Source organism: Anopheles funestus, chromosome 2RL, assembly GCF_943734845.2.
Source record: "Anopheles funestus chromosome 2RL, idAnoFuneDA-416_04, whole genome shotgun sequence".
NCBI lineage: Eukaryota > Metazoa > Arthropoda > Insecta > Diptera > Culicidae > Anopheles > Anopheles funestus.
Genome location: NC_064598.1, coordinates 51,570,319 through 51,596,529, shown reverse-complemented (window position 1 = coordinate 51,596,529; position 26,211 = coordinate 51,570,319). Strand labels below are relative to the sequence as shown.

Below are 26,211 nucleotides of genomic sequence, written 5' to 3'. Positions count from 1 at the left end.
CATCACAAAAATTCATGGGAATCAATTTTAATGCATCTGGTGTACGAAAGATATTTTTATTTTATTTTTTTGTTTTATTAACATTTTTTTGCACACATTTGTGTGTTGAAAAGGTATGATTTCGACAGGTAGTTGCATCCCTTAAATATCGCTTGTTCTCTACATTTTATCAACTTCTTTCTGCATCTATCTATCTACTCATCTCTATCGTTCTATCGCTTTATTGCTCTGTAATCTTACCTATCTATTTCAGCAAACATCAGTACAGAAGTATAAACTCATACACAAGTATTCACACACATAATTCTAGCATACGGTGCCTGACAAGGCGTCTCCATCGAACAGTGATGGGTTGTTTTTATACAAATAAATATATACAAATGATAGAAAAAAATATTTAGATAGCATTTTTCGTAAGATCACTTATTTTTTTCATGTAAAAAGAACATTCAAACGACGCTGCTAATTATTTTCTTTTTTTAACCAATTGTTGTCTAAAGTAGTAATTGCTTTGTGCGCTTGTAAAAAAACATATGTACAAAAGATCTTACCAACTTTTCATGATCGTACGTATCATATGCCTTACCGAAACATATAGTATAGTTAACAATTCGCATTAAAAAAATCACGCAAAAAACTGTAGCTTTTAGACACATCAAACAAACATCATTACACTCGACAGATATACTCGCTTTCTTCTTTTCGCTTTCATCCATAAACTTCTAATACTAACAGTGTTCTTCAAATACTAACGATCTTTTCTCTTCTCTTTCTCTCCCTTCTATTTTCCCCTTTTTTCCGTTTCCAATTATCCTCTGGTTTTTATTTGATTGTTTTGATTTGTTCTACACAATTTACCGACTAATGTTAATAAAATCCTCTTTTCTTTTTTATTTTCTTTTGTTTCCCAAACTGATGAACTATTTTTCTTAAACCCTTTAATACACAAAAAAATTTTAACGCTAACATGATTGGCCCTTCCTTTTGTTTCTGTTTTGTGTATTGCTTCTTTGGTTGTTCTTCTGTTTTTTTTTCTTCTTATGTTTAGGAGCTGCTGGAGGTAAGTTTCTTTCCGTTGAAATCATTTCGATCTCGGCCATCAAATGGAGATCGAATGAAATCGGGCCTCAGCATTAAGTGACCACAATAATTACATTCGCTCGTTCGAAACAGTTCAGCACTACGTGATGTTGCCAGGGTCTCACGTATCCCGCATCGCGCATCGGCATTAGTTACCGTTTTACTCTTGGATCAATGAAACCAATTAGCTAACTGCATCGTCAGCAGCAACGTACCCTCACAGCGCACACATAACCGACCGAACGATACCGATTAACATTTTTACGACTAACTTACTGTGTTTTTTCTTTACACTATCATGAAAGCGGAATGTAATTTTTCCAACATTTGCCGATCGGTTCCAGGCACAAACACATTAATGGGCACGGCGAATGATTTATTTTGTGCAAGAAAATTCGTACGTGTTCGGAATACCATGTATGGAAAAAGTTCTCTACGAAGAGAACGAAAAAAAATGTACGTTAGAAAATCGAATGACCATCAAGCTGAATGACGACGTATACGACGAACGGTCCTATCATGATGTCTTCCTGCTTGCTATCATTTTTCATGTAAAGGTTCTTCGCGCATCTTCTAAGAAGCGTGCCATTTGACGCTTCTAGCGTACATTCTTCGGCTTCGAGAGCGTAATACAAATCCAATGGAAGGTTCACATTCCGTACACTAAACTCCTTTCGGTAAGGCAACATACCAGCGGCACAGCACAGTGGAATACATCCGTACGGCATTCCATCTCGACACCAAGAGAATTTCGCCTTTGCGCATCGGAATTTTCGAGATGAGCAATCAAATTGTTATTCAAACGAGAACGAAATGAAATTGATTAATGCCATTTTTCCGACCAACGGTACGATACAGAACCCTCCTCAATCTCCCCTTTTTACATACCTTCCCGACCGACCACCACCGCGCACCATCGAACTCGCTGCTCATCAGCCCATCCGACCGTGGAATTGAATGGTAAACACGGTCTCCATTCACAACGATACGCTCGCATCCAGCAAATGGGTCGTTTTATTTTCGATTATTGACTAAAGAACTTTTAATGTCATTCCTGCGCTCACTAGAACGGCGGAAATGGTTGCGTCTAGTGGTACGGGTCTACTGGTTAGCAGGAGCCCATCCTTTTGCAGTAGTTCCCCGGGGAAGTTGATGATGCATATGCCCGAAACGGGAACATGAAGTTTTTGCTCACTAATAAATGCCACTTCGTAAATTGCATAAATTTAAGCAGAATGGTCGGAATTCAATTATTTGCTGCGTGAAACACTCAAAAGGGCGTTGTGCTTTTCTCTGACATGGTTGAATCGTTGTAGCGCCCTTCGGTGGTTACGAGTCCGTTTTTTTATTTGGTTTCCTTTGGGATACACATACGATACACGCACACATTGTATATCATCCTATTATCGTCCCCTTCGAATGTTACCGGGTTCTTTCCATCCCGTCAACACCACTTACAGCTCGTGTACCCACCGTATCCGGTCTTGGTACATCCCTTTTGGCAGACGGATGGAAGCATCATTTGGTCATATTCTCCAAGCCGTAATTGATAGGGAAATTAATACAATTTTGATTAATTGAATTGTGGTTCCACGTATGCTCACTCTGAGAAATGTCTCTGGCTACTCTCCCTCCTGTTCGCCTTTCTCTTAAAGGGAGATATACTAAAGTCGGGTGACAATCTTTTTTAAGCCGATAGTCTGCAATGAAGCACAGAATAATTTACATAAAACTCTAATTTCATTGAATCACATAATAACAAAGTAAGCACATTTCAAATGCCACTTTAAACAAAGGGCAGTATGAAAATATCTCAATTCATGAATTGTGGCATTGAGCAAAATACTGGAAAATTAAAGTCCATGTCATACAATAAATAAATTTTATTGTTGCTGTTTTCTTATCCGCTGTTACATGTGACCTGGAGGAGTTACTACAATAAGAAATCCTATTAATTGTACTCGAAATGCACTCGCTATCGTACAACGTGTAAGATACGCCCGAATCCCAGGGCTTGATCACGTCATTAAAATGACACCGAACAACCGAAATGGTAGAATCTTTAAAACTTGACCATGGACATGTGATGACGTTAAAGGATCTACCAAGACTCGCTACAAAAAAGAAAAGACACCTACAACAACTCAAAACGCTGGTTGCAGCGTCTACTAAATATGTAACTTTGCTTACCCAAAAATTACTAGTCGTTGCTGCGCTAGCTATCAGAATAATAATTACAAACGATTGATGCAAAATATTGTCTTAAGAGGAAGATTGATGTTGGCCCAGTCCGTGGAAAGATAGCTCAGAGTGTGACTCGTCTAAACTAGCTTTAATGTTACTATTGCCCGATTGAATAACCATCTCGATAGATTAAACTAGACAACAACGGCTTTTTGCCCCTTTCTATTTTCGTCCAATATACTTCGGATGTTTGTAAAACCATTTTCAGAGCAGTACGGAAACTTAATTAAAGCGCACCCTGCACCATTTTACAGGTTCGTTTTTTTGTCATGCACAAAATATCCATGCGTGTGGTAAAAACTTTGTTTCCCCTTTCATATAGATACGGAAAACGTTGTGCCTCGCTTAATTGAGTTTTGAGTAACATTTTCCACTGTGGCAGCTTTTGGTAACAAAGTTTTTCCAGCACGTTGTAATAGAAAGTGTGCATTCAGCACACACATAGGAACACTTACATCGATCGTATCAGGAAAACTTGTTCCATCAACCATCATCTCAGCAGAACTAAACCCCACGGAATGAGTTGGGTTTACCATGCTGTGGAAAATTTTGCTATCATAAAAACCTGCTCCCATAGATTGGTTTTTGTTAGATGATAAATTATTGGACCTGCATTTGGCTTTTCAGGACCGATTGGTGCCATGACTCGGACGTTCACGTTAACAATTTTCCGGTTGAAAGTGTTAAGCGCAGTACTTCAATACTAATAATTAATTTCTAATTACTTTTATTAGTCATTCAATGGGAAGCTCACGTTTATTTTCATTGTCCATTTGAGCATCGTATCGCTCTGTGTGCAGAACCTATCGATTTCCAACCCATGTCTTATGACAATCACGCCCTTATTTCTTTTGTCAACATCGGCGTAAGGGCCACCAATCCATCCAACCTTGTTTAATTTTATCGTCCAAATTGTGACATACGGGCAGCAGAAAGTTAACCCGCTGTATAACTATTTCCGACACTGGCGGATGTATTCCTTCACACTCACACAATCTTTATCGGACGATGAATTCCAACCGTTTTGGAGCCAGTAAGCTTGTAGGTACTGTCCCACCTCGGCTCTAATCTTATCACGACTGATTCTCCATTAATTCTTCAACACACAGCCTATCGTGTGGTCTTTGCCCCGTTTGTATGTAGCTCGCCTTACATTTATCTCTGAAGATGCAGCACTATATCCCGCAGGGAAGATCAACTAATAGGATGAAGGCACATCGGTACCATATGAGCCCAGCCGTATGGGCAGAGTGTCCTGCAGTGAGGAGAAAAACAGATAAGAAACAACAATCGAAAACAACCGAACCATTACGTGCGACAGATCGTTGGCAAAAGAGGGTTACAGGAAACATCCTTGCTGACGCTTCTCGATGAATATGCATGAATATCCAGCATCTGTCAAATGGGTACCGAAAGGACCTTTGCTACTGCTTCATAGCCAGAATGTCCCCCCGGCGTGTGGTCAGCTAAAAGGTTCATCTTTGCACTCAGCAATGACGGCACCCTCATTGTGTAATTTCCTTCCCGGTTTGATTTAATTCTGTCCCGTGGTTCGTGTGTGATGAGTAGAAGCGAACCGGTGGTTGAGGTGATGATTCGGATAGCATCTGAAACAGAACATCCTTTTGCAACTGATGCAAATGGCATACTACTTCAAAGGGGCATTCAACGTTGGGATGGCAGAAAAAAAGGGAGCACAAGACGGTGATCCTACTTGTAATCAAGTAAAACGTTTTTCGATAGCTTCTTGGACCGTCGTACAGAGTTAATGAATATTTCATGTCACTGAAGGCGAGAAGAGACCGATCATCCTTCCGGCTTTAGCACATGACAAGGGAGCAAAACAAAAAATCCTTTCAAGATGTCCTTTCGGGATGAGTCGCTTCCCAACCGGAAAGGGACGGAACACTTTCTGGGTCCCGTGTAGTAACATTAATTCTATTCCTCCCAGCACCCAACAGAAGGAGAGTGTTTTAATCCTCTTACTTATTCCTCCCTGAAGGTAAGTTTTTCCAAGGATCTTTTCAATATTGGTAGCCATGTTCTACGTTTGGTCAACTGATCTCATAGCAACATCAGTTTCTAATCAGCTACAGTTAAAACAACTACAACGTCGGTGCTTTTGGGAGCATTTGATCCTTTCGATACGGTTTGGGTGATTTTATCCAAAAATATATTTAGTTTATTTGTGGTTTCTTTTGCTAGAATTCAGCAACTAAAATCCACTGACTGGTTTGTTTAATCTTCGTAAAAGCTTCACCCTCCACACATGTTTATTGATGCATTTATTTAGGAAATCTATCTATTCGTTTGTTTATGGACGAGATAGGATGGAATCATGGTTACGATTCTGAGCATTAAGGACGATTCATTACTAGCCTAATGCAAATTGTGGTAATTCATTGCTAATGCTGCTAATCAAGAGTAACAAAGAGAATTCAAACATGCTCGTCTCCAATTTCTGCATCCATTTTCATTGATGAATAATTTATCATCCAGTGTTTGCTGCTAACAGACACCAGTGTTCGCACATTGGGCAACATCAACTAACGCAAATCGAAAAGATAAGAGGAAAAAAGTCTACTAATCGATAATTGCTTTGGTTGATTAAATTTTTTTGCATCAATAAATTTGTTCTCGCAAAATTTAAGAGCATTTTTTTTCCTTTCCAGTACGCGTGCATTAGGCAACCATTGTCCTTGTGGCGAAAAACGATGGATGCTAATTTTCATCTTTGCTTGCACACCACACTCGATTCCCTTTGCGGTTCAACTAGGCAAATCAATATTCAATCATCATAACAGCAAATCAACGCTCTTTGAATCTCGTTCGTTTCAATTAGCGACCGATTTGGGATGTGTCCTGTACGTCTCTGCACATGCAGACTGCGCCACAGAATGGTTTCGGTTCGGCTACGTATAAGCCAGGCAGAAGCTACACGATCGAACATTCGGCAATAATTGGGTAAACAATGACAAACAAAAAAAATACATCCCCTTTGTGATGGATCGAATCATTCTAGAGATCAATAATCTAATCCGGTCCAAGCAGAGGTGGTATACCAACAATAGTGGCACCGAACATTACCTTCACACGTCTGAGGTTTTGTCTAACCTGGTCAGAAAATTGTTGTCCTGATTTGATATTTTGTGGGGAAGTAGAAATTACACCATCACACCACACAAACACAAACCTATTGACGGGTTGCCACCATCGGACGGCCAACAACGAGACGAGAAGAAAAATCAATTTCGAAACGATAAAATAATGGGCTGACAATGGCGGCGACACATGGCCCGATGGTCGGTAGAGCGTATCCCAGCGTGAAGAATATATGAACGAACCGCGATACGTCGACGTGACAAAGACGGGCAGTCCCGTTACCGATTGGTGCAACTTAGTATGAAGTTTGAGGCCACGAGTGGAAATACATCCGACGCACGGGTTTCCTGTGTGAAGGTGAAACAAGGGAGGAATTGATGTATTTTGTTTGGCCTTGTTTTGTTTTTTGTTCGTGCACACGTTGTTCGCTTTCCAATCGATATGTTCACAAGAAAATCGAAAGCTAACCAATGCGTTGGTTCTTTTTTTTGTTCTCTCGCGTGTTGTATGTGTGTGTGTGTGTGTGCCGTGAATTGTTTTCCGCTTCATCTCACACGGAAAAGGGAGAAAAATGATCTTACGAAATCGACTATCGTGTTAGCTTGGAGTTGGGAAAGCAAGAACAATCAGGTCGTATGGAGCAGCATGGTTTTATCGGTGGAAAAGGTATTGGGGTCGTGTTGTTAGTACTGTGACTTTGCCGGAAGGATATATGAAGCTGTGTCCTGGCGACAGGCAAAACTCACATTCACCGTTAGCTCAAATGTCATAATCGAAACGATAATAACGATTATTATAGAAATGTGCCACGATGGAAAGCAACCAAAAAATAAAAAAAGAACACTGTTGTTGTTGCCAGCGGAGGGAAAGTGATTGGCATTATGGGCAGCGTTGTGACAGGCCGTGAACGGTATGACAGATTCAATTACCGGTTTTGCAGCGAATGTACGATATCGTGACATATACCGCACACTAACCGAATCGACTTGCCGTGCCAGATTATGGTTGACTTTTTAAACTAAGCAGAAAGAATGTCACCACGTCTAGCTTTCGATTACGATTACTCAGCGGACACCTTTGTCATGTGCTTCAGGCACAGCGCAGTATCATAACCGTTCACATTGATGGGAGTGTGTTACGTTTTTCATTCAGGAATATTAGGATGAAAAAAACCGTAACAAAATTGATGCTTAAACAGTTTCCCAAACGGCTCCATTTCACAATCTCTCGATAGCCATTATGAAACACCGACTAGGGAAACATGAAAAAATAAAAATCCTACACTGCCAACCGTAAATGATTTTCGATGGAAACGGGCGACGGATGAATGTGTGTACGTAAACAGAACTCACCCACGCATACGGGGGTTCATCCTTCATTCTACACCCTAATGGTTCCCATGCATGCCATCGATCGTCGCTGTAACTAAGCTTGATGATGCCGCACGATGGTCATTATGCTGTGACGCTTGCTAACTTTTTGCCCTCGTGCTCGTTCGATAGCAAAACGATTACGATACATAACAGCGAAAAAAACTAAACCAAAAAATCGTACAACTAACACATTATCGACTTAGCACACACTCACTTCGAGGGCTGCTGGCTTTCTCCTGCTGGATGTGATTTAAGATCAAATCGATGAAATAAATCACCCGTCCGTTACATCACGGACGGGGTTTGATGCAAACATAAGGACAGACGAAATCGATGTGAGATCGTTTACTCACCTGTGTGCAGCGTTTCCCAAAAAGCTGATGAGAGGTGAAAGAAGTTTTGCTTCTGTGCTTTGGAAATATTTGCCCAACCAAGAACAACTGTTCTTAATGGTGAACTTCATCAAGGTCTGTACGTACCGGCTACCGGCTAGGTCCATTTGTCAATCGGTCGCACTAACTCTTCCGTTTCAATCAGATAGCATTTTGATTGATCGACAATCTCTGAGATTGATGGGCTTAGCAACGGCAGTCAGTGATGGCAAGATGTGGGTGTTCTGATTTTTGTTTCATCCACGTTCCCGGTACGAAAGCACGTCGATTTGTCAGCTAACGCTAACGACACACCATGCGGATGATTGGGATGGGCGTTTGTTTTTTTCTTTGGGGGCGCATTCTGTCCCGGCTAGCGAATGTCGAAGATAATCCACTTCCAATGCTCTCTCCAGCTAATGAACTAATCCCGCGCTTTGCTACACAAAGCACACGACAAAGGCCATCCCGTTCGGACATATCCGAATCAACTGTCACATGTCCCACTGAATAGGACATTGTACGTGCTAAACAGCGCCTTCATGTACCACACATTAACTCGCTTTTCGATTATGTCCGTGTTGGTACAGTGCACGGTGACATCAGTACCCTGACTACCGGCTACCGACAGTGTCCGGGATGTAGGAATTGAGAAAACCCAACATTTCCCGCACAGCCCATTCGGCCGCCATTGCCATTTACGGCATTAAATATGCAACGGCTGTCTCACTCTGATGGTACCAGATGAACACGGTCCTGCAGGAATGTTTGGGCACAATGACTGTTAGTACCTGGGGCCACAAAAGTTAGCCCAGTAGACAGGCTGGTTCCTGGTACACCTTTGCCGCCTCCGGGGGCAACGCGTGTACACACTTAATTGCGGAGTAAATTTTTCATTAATATTTCATCTTACCGTAATTAGGTAAGTCGGTAATGGAGAACTACGCTTCGGGTAGGTTTGTGTTGAAGTCTTCCTTTCCCGATACCATCTAAATCTAGCCGGTCTCTGGCTGACGCTCGTTTCAAGCGAGAAACAAACCTTGACTTCGTAAATTGACTTATGGAAAGCTTTTAAGATACCACGGTGTTGTGCCTGCTGTCTGGGCAGAAACGATGTAAAAGGGACTTTTTTCCTTTTCTTTACTTCCCTCTCTCTCACTCTTAGCTGACTCTTCTTTCACCCCTCTGGGAGGTATTCTTTGACAGTTCACCTGGCTCACTGTCAAGCAAATGACCATGCCGAGCAGGTTTGTGTCGACCAGCACCGTAACTCAATTTTCGATAGCGTTTTTTTTTGGTTTCGCTTCCTTCAAATAAAAAAAACTCCACACAAACACTTCATTTCCTTCTGCTTTCCGGTCCAGTGTCCGGTGTAATGAAACCAAAAATATTTTATCAAATTTCCTTATCACATCGTCGCGATTTCTTTCTTTGACTCGGTAGGGTAAGGGAGACTTAGAAATTCTAGTAAAAAATAGACACTAAGGTATGGTGTTTGCCAGGAATACATCAATTCATGAACTAAAGTTCGCCAGGTTGAACAGTGGCTGTTGTGCGTAACGGTTGGCCGACGTTCAGAGTCATTTGAAGGTGCGAGTAAATGCGAACCATAAGCATGATCCAAACTCCACTACTAGTAAAGTTCATGCTGTTTTCTCCTCGACTTTGGTTACTCCACTTCTTGGCGCCACGCGAGCTGCATGAAGATGCCGCGTGATGGTCTACCCCTGCAGAGGTAATTGAATTATTCACTTTCACTCCATCTTCCGCGTGCAACAGTGGGCCACCCTCGCGAAATTGCCCATCCAATTTCAACCCCGACCGAAGTCTTGTGCACCGGGTGGTGGAAAACGTGACAAGCGACAAACGTTTCCCGCTGTCAGCAAAGGGAACACCCGGCGGGAAACGGTACCGAGCCTGACAGGATTCTTCCATTTAAATAATTAACTTAGAAGTGTTTCGAGTATTTCGGGTAACCTTTTTTTCTTGCTGCCGTTGCCTCTTGTCATCCAATCTTTGCTTCATTTTCTTCGGTATCCCACTGGCTGGTTGTAAAATTAGATCATGGCTCTGGGGCCGGCAAATCCTTGTACAAGGAGCACATGTCTTAACGCCCATGTTACCCATGTCTACTACAATACCACGTATGCAATCGATAACATACACAGTCTGAGCAGCACCCATACCTTACCGTGTTGGGAGGCACCCGACTGAGGTGATCATCGATTTTACAATCTTGGGCCACCTCTTATCGATCGAATCGCACTTAAAACCTTCGAGGCCACGAGACGAAGCGAACAAGTACACAAAAAGAAACAACATAACAACATCTTAAAACAACGTGCTGAGAAAACGCTGGGGCCCCCGCGCAAGCCGTTGCGCTTCCATATGTTATTCCCCCTTGTAATGTGTGCTATAACTTGCAGGCGCTGTTGGAGGTGACGGAGGTGACGATGAGAACGACAAAGAGAAGGAAGAGGAGGCAGAGCGCGAACGCCAGGAGGCGATCCGTGAGGCCGAGGAACGACGCAAGGAGAAGCACCGCAAGATGGAGGAGGAGCGGGAAAAGATGCGACAGGAAATCCGAGACAAAGTAAGTAGCATACACATACACACATATACGTATAAATTTTCTTCTTGTGCAAGCAACCTCGTTTGCGTTTGAACTTGGGAGATTGATTCAAGGTAGGGGGGAAAATAAATAGGGAAAATGGTGTGTGTTCGTTTATCCCCTGCTGGTTACTTTCCAGTAATCAATATCGAAGTAAATCTTTATGTTATTCATCATCTCCCACGTCTCTTACGTTTTTTTTGTCCGTCAAGCATCCCCCTACGGGACGGTCGGTCTGATATCATTACATTTTTGTTAAAGGGTGCTCGACAAAATAGAGGCTGTGAAGAGGGTTTATTGATTTAAGCAGAGATAGTCAATCTGAAGCAAAATTAACTCATAAGCTTGAAATTGATTGAGAAAAAAATCGGAAAGATTCTTCAAGAGGACGAATATTTCCGGCAATTTTTGGGTATGCGTTTGTATTTTTTGTTGCTAAACTGTTTCAATACTTGTTCTGGTAATGGGTTTTACTATAAACAGGCCTCATTATCGGCTTTGATTTTTGTATAGTACTTAGTACGTAATTAAGTAACGGCCGTGATATTTTATGGTAATTTTGATTGATAAAATGGGTTCAAATTATTGATCACCGTTCAGGCAAAATCGTAAATAGTTTGTCTAAAATACGCCGCATCCTTTAAAGAAATCTACAATTAAAATTAAATGCAACATGCGTTGACTTCAACCGCTCACAGTAGAGTATACTAATTTGGTCCCACCAAAGAGACAGGAATGTTTTGTCAACATGACGAAACAGTCGCATGACAGTTGATGATCATAATATTGGTTGTGTTTTGGAGTTGCTGACACGAAGAATCCTTGGCTATTGTTTCTTTGCCTATTGTATTATCTTCTGCCCTTTAAGATAAGTTCATCTTGTGTTTGACACTCCATTTTCATTGTGTCTATCTATCTCAATTTGGATTTACCACGAATTCTCTATCCAATCGATTTAGACGACCTTAAAAGTATTTACGTGTTGGGTCGTCCAATGTCATTATAACGACATGATTACCAACCGGAGTCTGGTGAGTCTGATTCGTTATACGATAATCATTGCACAACTCAAAGCAGTTGCTCATAGTAGCGCCTTCTTTAAGGTTGAAATATTCTTCTGAACATTTTCCTCTCGAATGCAGCTATTGTATTTAAATAATTATATCTTTAAATTTTGCTTCTAGCTCACCTTTTCACAACCGATCGACTTTAAGTAATGAAAATACTTTTAATATTTTTTTCTGCTGCTGGTTTTCATTTTAAAAGTGAAAATCTTTCTTGCGCACTCATCCATATTCCGAACAATTTCCCATTAACTCCGGGCAAAACTTCTACACCGTAAACTAATAAAACTTTGTTAGCTCGTGGAAGAATAATTATTCAAATGGTTAATGCCTTCCCAAACACATCTGCACGTGGGTACACATACATAGGTAGACGCGGTGTACCGGCACACTTCGGTGTAGGAACAGTTAATTACGCCAAAGCCATTCCCACGTCACGCCATCTAGGCCACCGGTAGCAATAACCTGACCGATGGAAGACCAAAGCGAACCAACTACTTACTACGTGTCCTACTTTTTTAAGGTTCTAGTTCTTCTTTTACATCCAGTACGGGAAGGTTTACGTACGGAAAAAACAATCTTCACTACGTTTGCCTAATTGGGAAAACATAAAACTAAAGGTGCCGCCTCGCTGAAGAGGGTTATAAAAATAAAGGTTTTCTTTGGTGTTAAATTTTATTCATCGTTCTTCCTCACTGTGACGGAAACGCTTGGCCTTGGCCGAATTCTATTACAATTCGTAACAAAACGTTTACATTATGATCGTTTTTCTTTGTTAGCAAAATACTTTAGTTTACAAAACCTGGCACATTAAAAATCTTAAATGGTAGCCTGGCCTAACATCGAAGAAAAAATCTTAGAAACGGACAAAAGATGAGAAGTAAACAAGAATATCAAGCAGTCGGGATTAATATTTGATCGTCTGAACCCTGCAATACTGGCCAGATGCTAGTTAAAGGTGGGTGCAATAACTTTACGCTAACGAAGGGTTTTTGTCTACTTTCCATCCACTATGCGTAGCGTTCGCTATAGCAAAGAAGGACTCGTACTCGTTTCGTGCAAGTGTCAGCAGTATATTGATGTGCTTTCTGATTTCGGAGTCCCTTTCGTGGCTGGTACACAATTAAAGTACAGCACAAAAACAAACTGTAAAATTTCATCCTTCCGTTCTTTTTTTTGTTTAACTTTACTTCCTCTTCTGATAGTAAGTGGGCTCAAAATATTCATTTTTTGTCGACTCTAGGACGAAACTGCTTACAAGAAAAATGCTGATCCGCCTCCACGCTTCTCTGATCCAACGTTCTCGCTTTTGCAAACTTACTTATGACCTGCTGTGAAAAGAAAATGTTTTATTTCTTTTACTGTTCTTAGCAGAAATCTGCAAAGGAAGCAAAATTCCGGTTTCTACTTTTTACGGTTTTTTTTACTTTTTAACAAATAGATTTTAACACACACACATACAATATGGAAAACGATAGAGTTTTTTTTGTTTAATATTTACTTTCGTTGTGCATACTTTTTATCCGCTCGTTGACCTCCTGCAACTCATTTGCACAAAGATGAAGTTCAGCTTGGCTTTGCCCTCTGTTCGAAAGAAGTGGCGTAGTGTAAGCAAAGCAAGAAGACGACGAAAAAAAACAAACATAACTCTTAAGTATGAGAAAAGAAAAGACCGGAACGATGGTTAGGAATTAAAATAAAAATGAAACACCATTCGCGTAAAAAAAGAAAAGCAAAGATGGCGGAAGGCGCGCGGGTCCTTCCGTTTTATCGCTGTACACACTTTATTTACATGCAATTAAAAAGTTTCACTAACATTAATTTAGCATAAAAGTCGTGTAATGGTGATGGTCGGTGATGGTACGACAGGGCCGCCAAGACTGTTAGCAGCTGGACTGAACGCGTAAGAACGAACGTGCTCGTTCCGGAGCTTTTCTTCCCACCGAAGTCAAACGAAGGTGTGCCCAAACTGGTCTCAATTCTAGCGAAGGATTTATGAACTTTTCAATTACACGAAGCAACTTTTGTTGTCCTTTCCCATTTCAGCTTATCGCCAAAGTACGTACAAATAAAGACAGGACCGGTTGCTTATTAAAGCTGCATATAAACGTCCCATAATTGAAGCTTTGGGGCGCTTTGGTTGTTCTACTGAGAAAAAATAAATATAGCTTACTGCAAAACTATCGACAAAACTTTCAGTACTTCAGACATTTTTCAAAATACGCCAAAGTGGGTAATTTACCCCAACCCAATGGAATTCTTTCGGCCACAGCCGCTGTAGGAAAAAACAAAAATTCGATAAGGATCTCGCCTTCCATGGCTCATGTGATTAGGCTGCGTGTTGAAAATTGCGTGCCGTCGTACCGTATACCGACGATGCCTTATCAACGTCAATCTTACTAAGCCCTTAGTTGCGTATAGTTTGTGTGTGTGTGTCGGGTTTTGATGGTTAAGGTTTTGATAAGGGCTAAATAATTCGCACAGGACATCGCACCACAACATTCTCATTTGCTTAAAATAGCACTTAAATACTGACACGCTTTCCCTTACGAACAGGAAAAAATAAATAAATAAAACTTTTTCCCCTAGTGTACCCGGTACGTTTGGTGAACTTGTCAAAACATTATGCTTCATCACAACCGGGGTAAACGCCAGAAAAGAAAACAGTATGGGCCTAGGTACGTTCAACCGTTGCACCGTTTTAATAATGCAAATTCTAATGACTAATGGCTGCAGGCGAGCGTGACAAAGCTCTTAACCACGTAAGCGTATGTGTAGTGGCGCACGTAACGCATAACGTTGCCAGGGCTCTTATCCGGTCAACGCATTATTATGGCTTTAAAACCTTAATACCATTCGTGTTTTCTTTATTTCCCGTTGTACCTGTAAAGTTTTGAATCTCGCTTGGGTAAAAGTTGATGAAGCTCGAAATGGAGTACTTTTGTACTGCACATTTTTAAACTAAAACACAGGAACGCAGCACAGTACATGTACACATGGATTTGGAATTTATTTTGTGATGCTATAGACGCTTTTAACAACGATTGCATTCTACCCCTCCTTTTCTGCTACATGCCCTGTGTTCACCAATTAGTTTCCCATTCGAAGCTCGTAGAAAAATTTGGTAAATATTCCTTTGAGGGGTGAGCAGTTTTACATTCGCCAAGCGAAAATAGAGAGCTATGGAGAAAGTGCATAAAATTTAGTAAGCTGCTTTGTAATCACCACCAAACACCAACATTTCGCTTGTTTCGGTGAGCTTTCCGCTTGTACTGCTGGACCTCGTCTCATCTCGACCACGCCAAATTGAGGCACCGAGGAACCGAGGCACTCGAAACAAAGCGCCCTTTAAGCTTTGCAACTGACCAACGCTCGTACTACTACCACGTTGATACGCAACGTGCTGTACCCAACCGAACCAAGTCGTACGGAGGTAAAGATTAGAGCGCCATCTACTTACGGTGCACTAGAGTGTATGTACCCGGCTGACTGTGTGCTGATGGGGGTGATGTACTGTAAAATTTTACACCTACTTACACCGCTTGTAGTTGCCCTTTCCCTTCCCCGGTTTCGTTCAAATGCTCCCTCAACCGACTAGGTTGTACTTGAAGACTCGCCACACATTTCGGGCCCCATAAGGCACAGGGTGGTCAAAGTTTATCTGGCGGAAACTGCTATTTTGCTTAACGCTCCATTGCCTTCCGAGGCGTATAGTGCCGGCCATTTGGATGCTGGTAAGATATTTCCTATAGCCCTTCGTACAGATCCGAACGGGATCCGTTTCTCAAGGGGACTGGTCATCCTACCACAGATAAGTATGGTAACATAATTCCTCTCCTATAACCTCTCCATCGTAACCATTCTCTCCATCGAATTGTAAGCAAGTTTCGTTCCATTTTCCAGTTCACCGAATCGGTAACTCGGTCCCTTGAAGCATTTAATAAAATCTTATCCTACACTCCCAGGTCCCCAGGTGTACTCACAAGTAGACACTTATTTATGGCTCAAGGGGCTTTGGTGATATCTCCCTTCAATGATATCCACCACGGCTGACGGCCGGAGAGCTTTCGGGCCATTGTCGGATGCAACCTTGATTTTTCTCCCACCCTGCTACTGTTACTGTTCCGTTTCGTTTTCCATTTTCTTCTGACCTCTGCACCGGGCACACACACACACACCAACAAATTCCTTTCTTCGCTTCACTATGGTTGTAAAAATTAATGACAAAACATTATACTGCTTCAGCATCGCCAGCAAGCCGACAGCAAAACCTTGGTACATTCACTCACAACAGCATGGCGACAACGGTCTGCCGTCTGGACGCAGACCCCACCATATATGGCCAAACAGGTTTTGTGTGCGTGCTGACGTGAGATGGCACCAAAACCATTTTCTATACATTACAATTCGGTCCGGCTTCGGCGAGTGCTTCTCAAGCAGTGCTCCTAATCAAATCACGTAACGAAAATAATCGTAGATTTGCTATCGTTTCGTAACAAATGCTCAAATAACGGGCGCACGTAGCCATTTTCCCCGTTGCCACATCTGCACCAACAAGCTTATTATTTCACGTTTGCTTTCTTCCCCCAAACAAAACCACAACAGTGTGCAGCATTACGCACTTGCTATAAGATCGATCGATGATTATCGTTTGTCCTGCTGGTGGTTGCTGCACGAAAAAAATAGGTTCCTAATATCTCAAGCATCATTTAAGACTTTTTTTTCTCCCTCGAGAAGCCCTTGTGTTTTACTTACTGTACGCTACATAATCTTCCCGGTCGTAGAAAAAGGTCAGTTAGAGGACGGAAATACCATCACACGACCACTGATATTATTTAGTGCAAAGCATCAGCATCCTACTTATGGTGGTAGTTGGTTCTGCAAAAGCACCCAGATATGGTTATCACGGGAAAACTTATCATCAGCTTTACGGTCAACATGTTCTGCGCCAACCAGCTCCCCGAGTATGGCAATAACTTTTTTAAAAGAAAACATCAAAAGAATTGATCGAGCTCGCTTGGAAATCCTGTGCCAGTATGTGAATTCCTGTTTGCCTACGCCCGAGGTGATGGTACTTAAGAACTAAGCTCCAGTAAGTCTATCGAACCACAAAAGGTACGAACAAAATGGTCGCCCATGGCCCCCGCTCTGGCAGGTTCGATAGTTGTAAGCCACCATCGAAAGGCCCCCTATCGAAGGGCAACATGACCTTCCGAGCGAAATTTCCCGAAAGGAGGTCATAGAAGTGTGTTTGTATATGTGCACAACCGATCGGTACGATAGTCATCGATGCGTAGCATGTGTATGCAAATGGAATTAAATTTACAATCCCCCCGGGGGTGTGGTGTAGCATTCGGTAAGACTGTTGAACGGACGAACCCGGGCATCATTGCTAACAAACTAATCGAAATATTCGATCATAAAACCTGAAGCCACATGAAACGATACACGGCAGAGGATGGTTGGGCACCCTTCCTCGTTTGCCCTACGTTGTCCTGCACGACGCTTTAATCCGATCAAAAAGAATTTACCCAACAGCTCTCGTAGTGCTACGGGGATAGGATGCGGCAAACAGTGCAGCAGCAGTGCCGAAGGATGTATTTATATTGCACAAACAAATATTTACTTTCACGGAAAATCGGATGCACTTTATAGAACTATACAAACAGAAACTCAATTTCCCCGTAACATATGAAGCAGCCACAATGTGTGACCTTTCGGACAACTTCTTATTGGGAATAAAGGGTGCCTGTCCGCTGTCGATGCGAGAAGAGATGGACATTTATCGGTTAAAGCTTATTAGTTTACACTGTCCATCGGTTCAAAAGCACACACGGTAACCCCACCGTTCATAAAAGATGGAAACAATTAAACCGTACTGCAAGCCAACAAGGTTCCTATCAACTGCCTGCGAATCCAGTGATAAGAACTTCGTCACTTGTGGCTATAATGCACAAACAATGTAAAATCTTTTGTATTGTAAAGCAGTTTTTGTCCGACAGATGAAATTAATAAGATGTTTAAAATATTTTGATAAATTCATAATATCAATACCATAATAAATTGATGGTGATAAATTGAATTTCGACACCAAGGCTCCAAGACGATAACCATTGACGATTTGCACATCATGTTTTAAAACGTAGAAAGTCCTAACATGGCTGATTAATAGCGAAACGGAAAATTTTCTTTACATCAGTGTACAATTGTGTTTATCGGGGTTATGGTCATCAATTGTCGAACTCTTGAGCTGTTTTGTCTTCTACCAACATGTCTCAAATATTTAGACCTTCACTTTTTTGGAAGATCTATTCCAATAATTTTCAGAGTGAAAAGCAAAAGTTTCCGGCCATCTGGCGTTTTCCAGAGGACTTATTCAACAAACGATTCAAGCTAAATTCATTTGATTCAATTAACTTCATTAATATTTTTTGTACCGATCAAAATCGGTCCATTTTTTGTGCATACGCTACATTTCGTATTAGAGACGCTTTCGCGATCTTCATCACTAACCAAATGTCTGCGTTAAGCCTTTTTCGTAACAAATCTTTACCCATCCGAACCATTACTCGATCCCACCGACCACAAACAACCCTCAGGCAGCGAACCCGAATGTCCGTGGTCTTAGATGATGATAATGATTTTGAAGGATTTCTATGTTGCAAAAACCCTTTCACCCGTGTCCCGAATAAGGATGGGTTAAAATTAAATTAGAAAAGGTTTTTAGCACTCACTTGAGCAGCCAGATGAAGTCGGTACTGTTTCTTCGCATTTCGGCAGAAAACGACACTGGCCGGTGAACAAAAAACAGGAAACCAAGAATAAAATCTATGCATGAAAGAAATAGCAAGTGTTTGCGAAATGGGTCCTTTCTGATGGAATTGTTCTTCGTTTTTACTTTTTTGTGTTTCGAGAAAGCAGATTCAAGCTTTTGCCCACGATCACGACCTTCCACTGGCAGGTTCTTGTATGTACGCGTGTGTGTGTGTTTTGCGTGGTAGAAAGAGAAGGTGCAGATTATATGGGAAAATATTTGTGCAACCCTCCCGGGGGCACAACGGAGATAAATTTACCAACCATAGCTAGAAGGCACATTCTCATTTGAATGTTTGACAGGAGTGTCGAGAGATATTCCGCACCGGATGGGTATGGTTTGGGATCGTTGGGTTTCATTCGCGGAAACCCTTACAAGGTTGATAATTGTTGGTACCAGATTACTTACGAAGGTTTTCCATGGGATTTTCCCGAAATTGGTTGTCGCCGGGGCAAGGCACATTGGGGCAAGGGAAAGGAATTCGTTCTAAATTTTCGTAATCCGATCTTGGGAACATCAAAACAACCCAAAAATTCTGTAAAGCTTACTGATTATATTATTATAAATCCACAAGAGGTTGGTTTCATCATTCGCTGTTCTTATTTGGGATCAACTGTTTTAATTATTTTGCTCTGGGAGTTGCTTTTAAGATGTATAGATACATCCCATACTTCCTAGAGCAATAAAATGTGGTACTTTTGAGAATTTTAAGCAATATTTGAGTTTATTATTTCATTGTTTAAAATATTACAAATTGATAAAAAAATATACCCGGTCGAACGTGTGCATTTTTAACACTGCACTGTTCACTACAAAGTAACCTTTTATTGAACATAAAAGTTCTTTCATCCCATCATCAGCAGACGGGGTTTTTTCTTGTTGTTGTAATAGATCGACCGAAAACCGGCCATAAAACATGCGATGGAAGCAACAAAAGTTTTACCAATCATGTCAATCATCAATAACAAGCATTAACGGGCATTACGCATCAACGTTCCCAATGGTTGAAGCTGTTATCGGGGATTACGAATGTTTTAATGTTCCGTAGGCTTTTCAATTTGTTACTTGCTCTTACTCGCTTTGGCATGTACATTACATTTGTATAGGAACAAAACTTGAAACACAATTCACATTCAGTGAATACAATTTCTGGGCATGTATGTGACTTCTGGTGAAAAATGGATTTATTCCTCGTCAATTTATCATAACAGCTTAAAAGTATTTATTTTAAATTGTATTTTTTATTTACATAAATATAGATTTACATGAAATAATACCAATTTTATTTTTAAAGTTTTAGAAACACATCACTGTTAAACATTCGCTTGCAATACAATAAATGACTGTCGACATATGTTTGGAAGCAACCCGACAACAACATTAAGCTCAATTGGCAAACCTATCTAAAACACATCTTCTTCATGTGTAACATGCTAAAATACAACCCCGGCGGTTAGGTCGTATCGTAAAATAATCAACAGATCGTGTACCGATCGCTTACAAAATGAACCAATTTACCATACATGCTCTGGTTCGTCGTCCGCCGTACGCGAGTTTGCACTGGAACGCGAGTGCTAAATTAAATCAATAGAGCCTATCTGGTGCTGTCGGTATCCTGCCAAAGATGGCTGTCAAACACAGCACATTTTATCCTAAATTGGTGTGCATACTCGAAGGAAAACGCATTCCACTACGGAACTGCCAATATCGTGTGTGAAAATACAATTTGCGCTCTATTCACTATCGTTCGCTTTGGCGAATGCGTTGTAAACTGAAGTACGTTAGAGCTTTTCGGGTGAAGAGCGATCCGTTTCTATGCAACTCTTGTTTAGCTGCACGGAAAATACCAAAGTTCCCCCAAATGGGTCATTGCGGTTCCGTAATTGCAGCGAATCACTCTCTGGTCAGCGTCTCGTTAAATGGAATTGAAATGTTTTTATGTCATAAATAACTAACCCGCATTTACGATCCAGAAGTAAGGGATGCATTGAATGAATTGATAAAAGCAATTTTCTGAAGAAAAAAACAACCTTCCTGGACGTGAAGTGAATTAATGATAGATTTTTTGGAAACATATTTAATCTTCCTTGTCTGTAAAGATGTTATCGGCGTTAGTTGTAATACCCATCGCTGATTATGTTTACCACAATGAAATATCTTCCCCCTGGAACGATAAATATTATTTCAGCTTACGAAAGCAATCCAGTTCTACAATAATGCGATATTGAACTTGTCCCAAATTAACTACGGCCGTGACTGGAAACTGTGGTGGTTGAACAATATTTGATGCTTTGGTTCCGTCGCCCTTCAACATGAATTAACTTAATTTAAACGCACAAAAAGCTGTCAAATCACTAGTACGAGTTTGAGCAAAACCTTCCTTCTCTGAGAAGACTTTTTCTGTGCTTGAAAGAAACGTGTACGAGTTTTGTAAAAAAATTGTGGTGGTTCATCACATAAAAAATAAAACGGTGTAACATAAGAAACGTGAAAGGTTCCTACACGAGATGTGTTGGATTCCACGAGAGGGGTTTTCGAGAATATTTTACTCGAAATAAAAAATAAAAAATGCGTACGTAAATTAAATTTTCCCACTCATCCTTTTCACGCTCTTTCCTCCCCTTTCTCTCTTTCTCTCGCTCAAAATCGACCACACCATAACAGCATCACAATGGAGTTCGTGAGCTTTCGAGCCAAACACGTCAGTCACAAACAGTGGCAGGTGAAATGTTTCCTTTCGTTAACCTGTCCCAAAACACCTACACTGTAGACTTGTGCTACTTGTTTGTTGAGTGTTTTATATTCCTTGTTTTTGCAACTACAGTTGGGAGAGTTGAGGAAATTCGGTCCCCGCCTGCCAGGTTCTGATTTGAAAGGTTGGAGTTACTTTTGAATGTGTGATAAAAATCAATTTCTGGTTCATTTATTTTGTGTTTATTGTTTTCTTTCGTATCTCGATCATTTTACACTAATGTTTTTTTTATTTCATCTAAAATAACATAAACATGTTTACTGAAAAAGTAAAATGAAACCAATACTCTGTCGGTACCGGTATTTTTCATATTGAATTTTCTCACCATCAATAACTTACTCATGCACGAAGCATAATTTTTACTCAATTTTCTTTTTTTTTTGTTTATTTTAACCTATTATCAAACGTAAACTTTTCGCTTAATCCACCATCAACATTATGAACCCAGTGTCTGCAGATGAAAGTGCAAATTGAAGCGAATAATCAGATGTAATCGAACATGACGCCGGCATTTTGACGATGGCGTTAAAATGAGAATAATTTAGCTTTCCCGCGTGCGAAGGAGAGATTGTAACAAAGGGCAACCAAGAAGCGTAAAAAGAATATTTCCACGGACAGACAGAGAGTTTGGGACTTTTTTTTGGGAGTTTGCTTTTCACACTTGAAAGGACACGCCAAAGTATTCTGTCGCTCGGCTTCAACGAGAACGGGATGGAAATTTATTGCCAGTCGAGCGTAAAAAAAATATCGAGGCCGATGCTTTTTGTTTGGGTTTTTTTACTGAATTCAAACTTTAAACAATCTTTCTTAAAGCATAACTTTTTTGTGTTGGTTTTAAACTTTTAATTACATATTAAGCTAGCCAACTAAAAAAAAATAACGAAAAGAGGGTGAAAATAAAATATCTGCGAGAGGAAATTTAAATTCCTAAACTAATAATTAAATCGGTTTTATACTGTAGGTCAATGGTGTTAAGATTATTTCATCTGTATAAAAAGTCTTTTCGCGACGGTAAAACATAAAAATATGTAAAGTTATGCTTAAATACCCAAGATTTCTTAGAAATGCAATGCGTTCTTTTAAGTTTGAAAAACTCGAAATTTAACGAAATTTGATGATCACGAAATGGTATTAGAACAGATTCACTTAAAACACTTCAAAATATGTAAATATGTGCCAACAAATCCATGAACACTAAATGATGAACATTCCTACCGGAGTTAATTTACGGTAAGATTTTATCTAGTTTTCCCAAAAGTTTGACCATCTCTAGAGAGTTTCCATCATTAAAGAAACTCCGGCCGTTTCTAAAAAAAAAACACTTACGCAGCATAGAAAATGAATGTTAGATAAATGGTTTCTGATAGCTCAATTGAAAGTTTATGCCGCGCATCGCATACAAACAAACGGTGGAAAGCTCTTCCCACGAATGTGTTAGCCGCGAGCGCTAATAATAATGCTGTCCTGCTGTCCTGCTTTGTACTTCCATCCAGCAAAAGCTTTGCTCCATTTTGTCGTGTGGTGTGCCCTATTTCGATGGCAATTGTTGTGCTATTTGCTTTTTCCTGTGGACACAAATTTTCTGTACAACGACCGGTCAAGACAAGATCGTTGTGATTAATGACTCAACTCGGCAAATAAACAAGGAAGTTGAGAAGAATAAAATCGGGAATGGTTTGCCTGCTGAAGAAATGCTTTCCCGTTCTTCTTGTTTAGACAGGGTGGTTTTGTATGAAAATTAGAATTAATGGCCGAACGATGCTATGCTAATGCTTCCCGTGGGTATTGCCGGACGAGACGCCAAAACGACAGGGCCAGGGACGAGTTTAATCAAAGAAATCAATTTTTCCATTTTGTATAAAATAAAACCATAGTCAAAGACAGTAAAGTACCAAATGAACCTAAATAAAGTAGAACTGAAAATTACGACCGGTACCGGCTGTGGATGGAAACGTTCATGGGATTCGTGATGCTTGCGCATTTGCTACGAAACCATGATTGATAGAGGTGTAGATACCACGACAAAACACACGAGATTCACACCAACAAACCGCGCCCGACAACAAAACGAAAATATTATACGGCACAACAAAAATAAACCTTATTTCCCATTCTGGGCCCAACATTTTCTTCCAAAAACCTAAAATCTTTTCCCCAGCGCTGGATGCTTCGATTCGTTATTTACAACCTCGACACCTCGGCACCGGAAGCGTGCGTTTTCCGACCGCGCCACCGAAAATCGCCACGGATCGTTGAATAATTTATCGCAATCAAGCGCAATTCGGTATCGGCGTGGGCTTTTCAGCCTTATCATATTCGCACTACCGGGTGGTAGGGCCGCACCAAGCCCTAACACCATTTGTCTCACCGAAGTAGGCAGGAAAATCAGATCCTAGCTTTTCAGGCAACTGTCCGTTGTTAGCAGCGAGCTTTCGCCCGGGACTGCGCTTTGGTATCGTATCTCGAGTCGACAAAAGTAAAGTCTTAATGTGGCGCCGGGTTCATAGCGCAAGATGGTGATAAATTATTCTGCAGCATTACACTCCTTTCCCACACCTTTGCAGCATTTTTGTGTGACTTTGCAACCACCGCGGTGGTTTTAAATATGTAGTTCTGCTTTCCCAGACAGGCCAAAAAACGAGACCCGGCACACCGGTTATGAGAACGAATATTTTTGGTGGATAAGAAAAATATGTGCCTTTTACAGCAGCAGAATCTTTTATGTTGTGATAATAACGCAGCAATAACCGTAAAAGGGCCACAACCCATAAAGGGTGATGTAAATTATAAAACTTTAACCGTTGCTGGTGATAGCAATATCGGGCCGGTCCATAATTTGCATTGTTCTTTTAAAACGGGTGAACATTTTTCGGTGTACCTATCCGATGGCGTTTCGGAGTGATTTGACTGATAATGAGACATTTTTATTCATCAGTTTTTTTGTTGTTTAATTTTACGTTGGCCGTATGCTTATTACTTTAAAGTGAACGGTGCAGCAAAAGGACTGGAAACATTCATTGTTATCATCATCTATTATTTCCTTTCTTATTATGTTTCAAACCACAAAGCGAAGACCACCATGTGCAATTTGTTATGCTTCTTTCTGCTTTAAAATCACTCCTCAACAGCAAACAACATTCATTACTAACTATATAGTAAGCAAGGGATCTGGTTTAAAGTAAAACAGCGGAATAAAAAAAAAACATACGCACACCCTGAAAGTTTGCCATAATTTCTTACGGTTTTGTACGCTGTTCGTGAAGTAAATTCATGAAGAAAAAAAAGCCCGTTCACACCGCGTGCACATCCCTTTGGGATCGTTTAAGGTTAACTTTGCAATATTTTACCACGTTCACAGGCCATTCGCATGTCGAAGTACATTAATTTTACTTACCTGCTACGGTACAAAACCTTTTTCCTTGATGCTATTGCCCTGGCGCAATTCTACCATGCTGGGTGCAGCTGTACTACAGGGAAAGCCAAGTAATAAAGGATAGCCCTGTTTCATGCTGTCTATTTTCATCAGCGTTTGCCTTGTCCGGATCCACCATTAAAGTGGCTTGGTGCTTTCTTTTCTTCTTTCGGATGGTTCTTTCTTCGTCTGCTGGTATTAAACAAAAATGTATGCACTATTTTATGTTTTCATTTTTTTCCATCGTTTTTTTGTGTACGTAAACCTGTGGTTCTGTTTTATACTTTATGTTTTGGTTCATTCATTTCGCTATGAAGGCTTTCCATTCGATCCCGCTTAGTTTGGGCGATTGTTTGGTTTCGTTAAACTTTCGTTTGACTTTCGTTAGCTTTAAATTTTTTGTTTCATTCAGTGAATAACAAAAAGTGAAAGTTTAAAGTGAAAGTTTACGCGCTGAAGCCCTCTCTTAAATCGACCGCAACAGTAACCAGTGAGGCTTCCGGTGTAAAACGAAAACGTTCTCATAAACTGAGAGAACACAGCCATGCGAGGAAGGTGAATGCTCTGTCGTTTCGGTTTTGTGTATGCCTACGCGTGGGATTAAATTGACTCTAGTAGGGAGTCCTTTCATATGAGAGACTCCCTAACGGAGTCAGATTGATTCCGGTAGGTGCTTCGACAACAACAAGCATCGTGAATCTGTGTACATACGATTCTGTGTGTGTTTTGTTTTATAGCTTGTTTGTTTGTGTCGTTATGTTTTTGGTCCGTTGACACTTTCTCCTTTTGATTTTGACTTATTTTGAATAATTAATATTTTTTATATTTTTGTGTACATTGTTTATATACCAAAATAACAACATAGCAAATAATAAATTATAATTCACTAACGAAAGATACCGATGGAGGCACATGGTTTATTAAGCACCGAATTATGGAGACGACTAGTGATTTATAAACTGATACGATTCGCCGATGGAGACGCTTGGTGTTTCACAGGGAAGAAATTTCAACGTCCATATATTTGCTTCGCATCTCAACAGGGGATATATTTTATGATGATGAGCTATATTGATGGGATCCGGAAGAAATAATAGGCCTAATTTCATCTACCTTTCTACTACACGTCAGCCGCCACAACCTCGCCCATGCAGCCTGCTATCTCGCATCTTAGCACTTCTGCTAAAAGCTCAATTACGCAAGAGTTTTATCTGCGACATAAAACAACACATCACGGTAATACGCCAAAAACTTTGTTCGTTGTACGCTTTACGCTTCGGTCAATCTTATTATCCGACATTATTCATTACATTACTGGCGGCAACTTTCGGTATGCGTGGGATCAAAAGGTCGTTGCAAACAATGAATTGTGGCATGGGCACGATACA

At 40.7% G+C, this 26,211-nt stretch overlaps 1 protein-coding gene across 15 annotated transcripts in view; it reads left to right on the top strand.

Annotated features, from left to right (window-relative positions):
* LOC125762279 (complexin) overlaps positions 1-26,211 on the top strand; it is a 169,384-nt gene that overhangs the window by 122,937 nt on the left and 20,236 nt on the right. For 10 of the 15 annotated variants that reach the window (XM_049424170.1, XM_049424182.1, XM_049424179.1 and 7 more), the window contains exons 3-4: positions 1,049-1,060; positions 10,597-10,763. In XM_049424170.1, coding sequence (XP_049280127.1) covers positions 1,049-1,060; positions 10,597-10,763 — 179 coding nt within the window. The remainder of the gene's footprint in view (positions 1-1,048; positions 1,061-10,596; positions 10,764-26,211) is intronic. The other 5 variants (XM_049424180.1, XM_049424183.1, XM_049424184.1 and 2 more) reach the window with 2 other exon arrangements.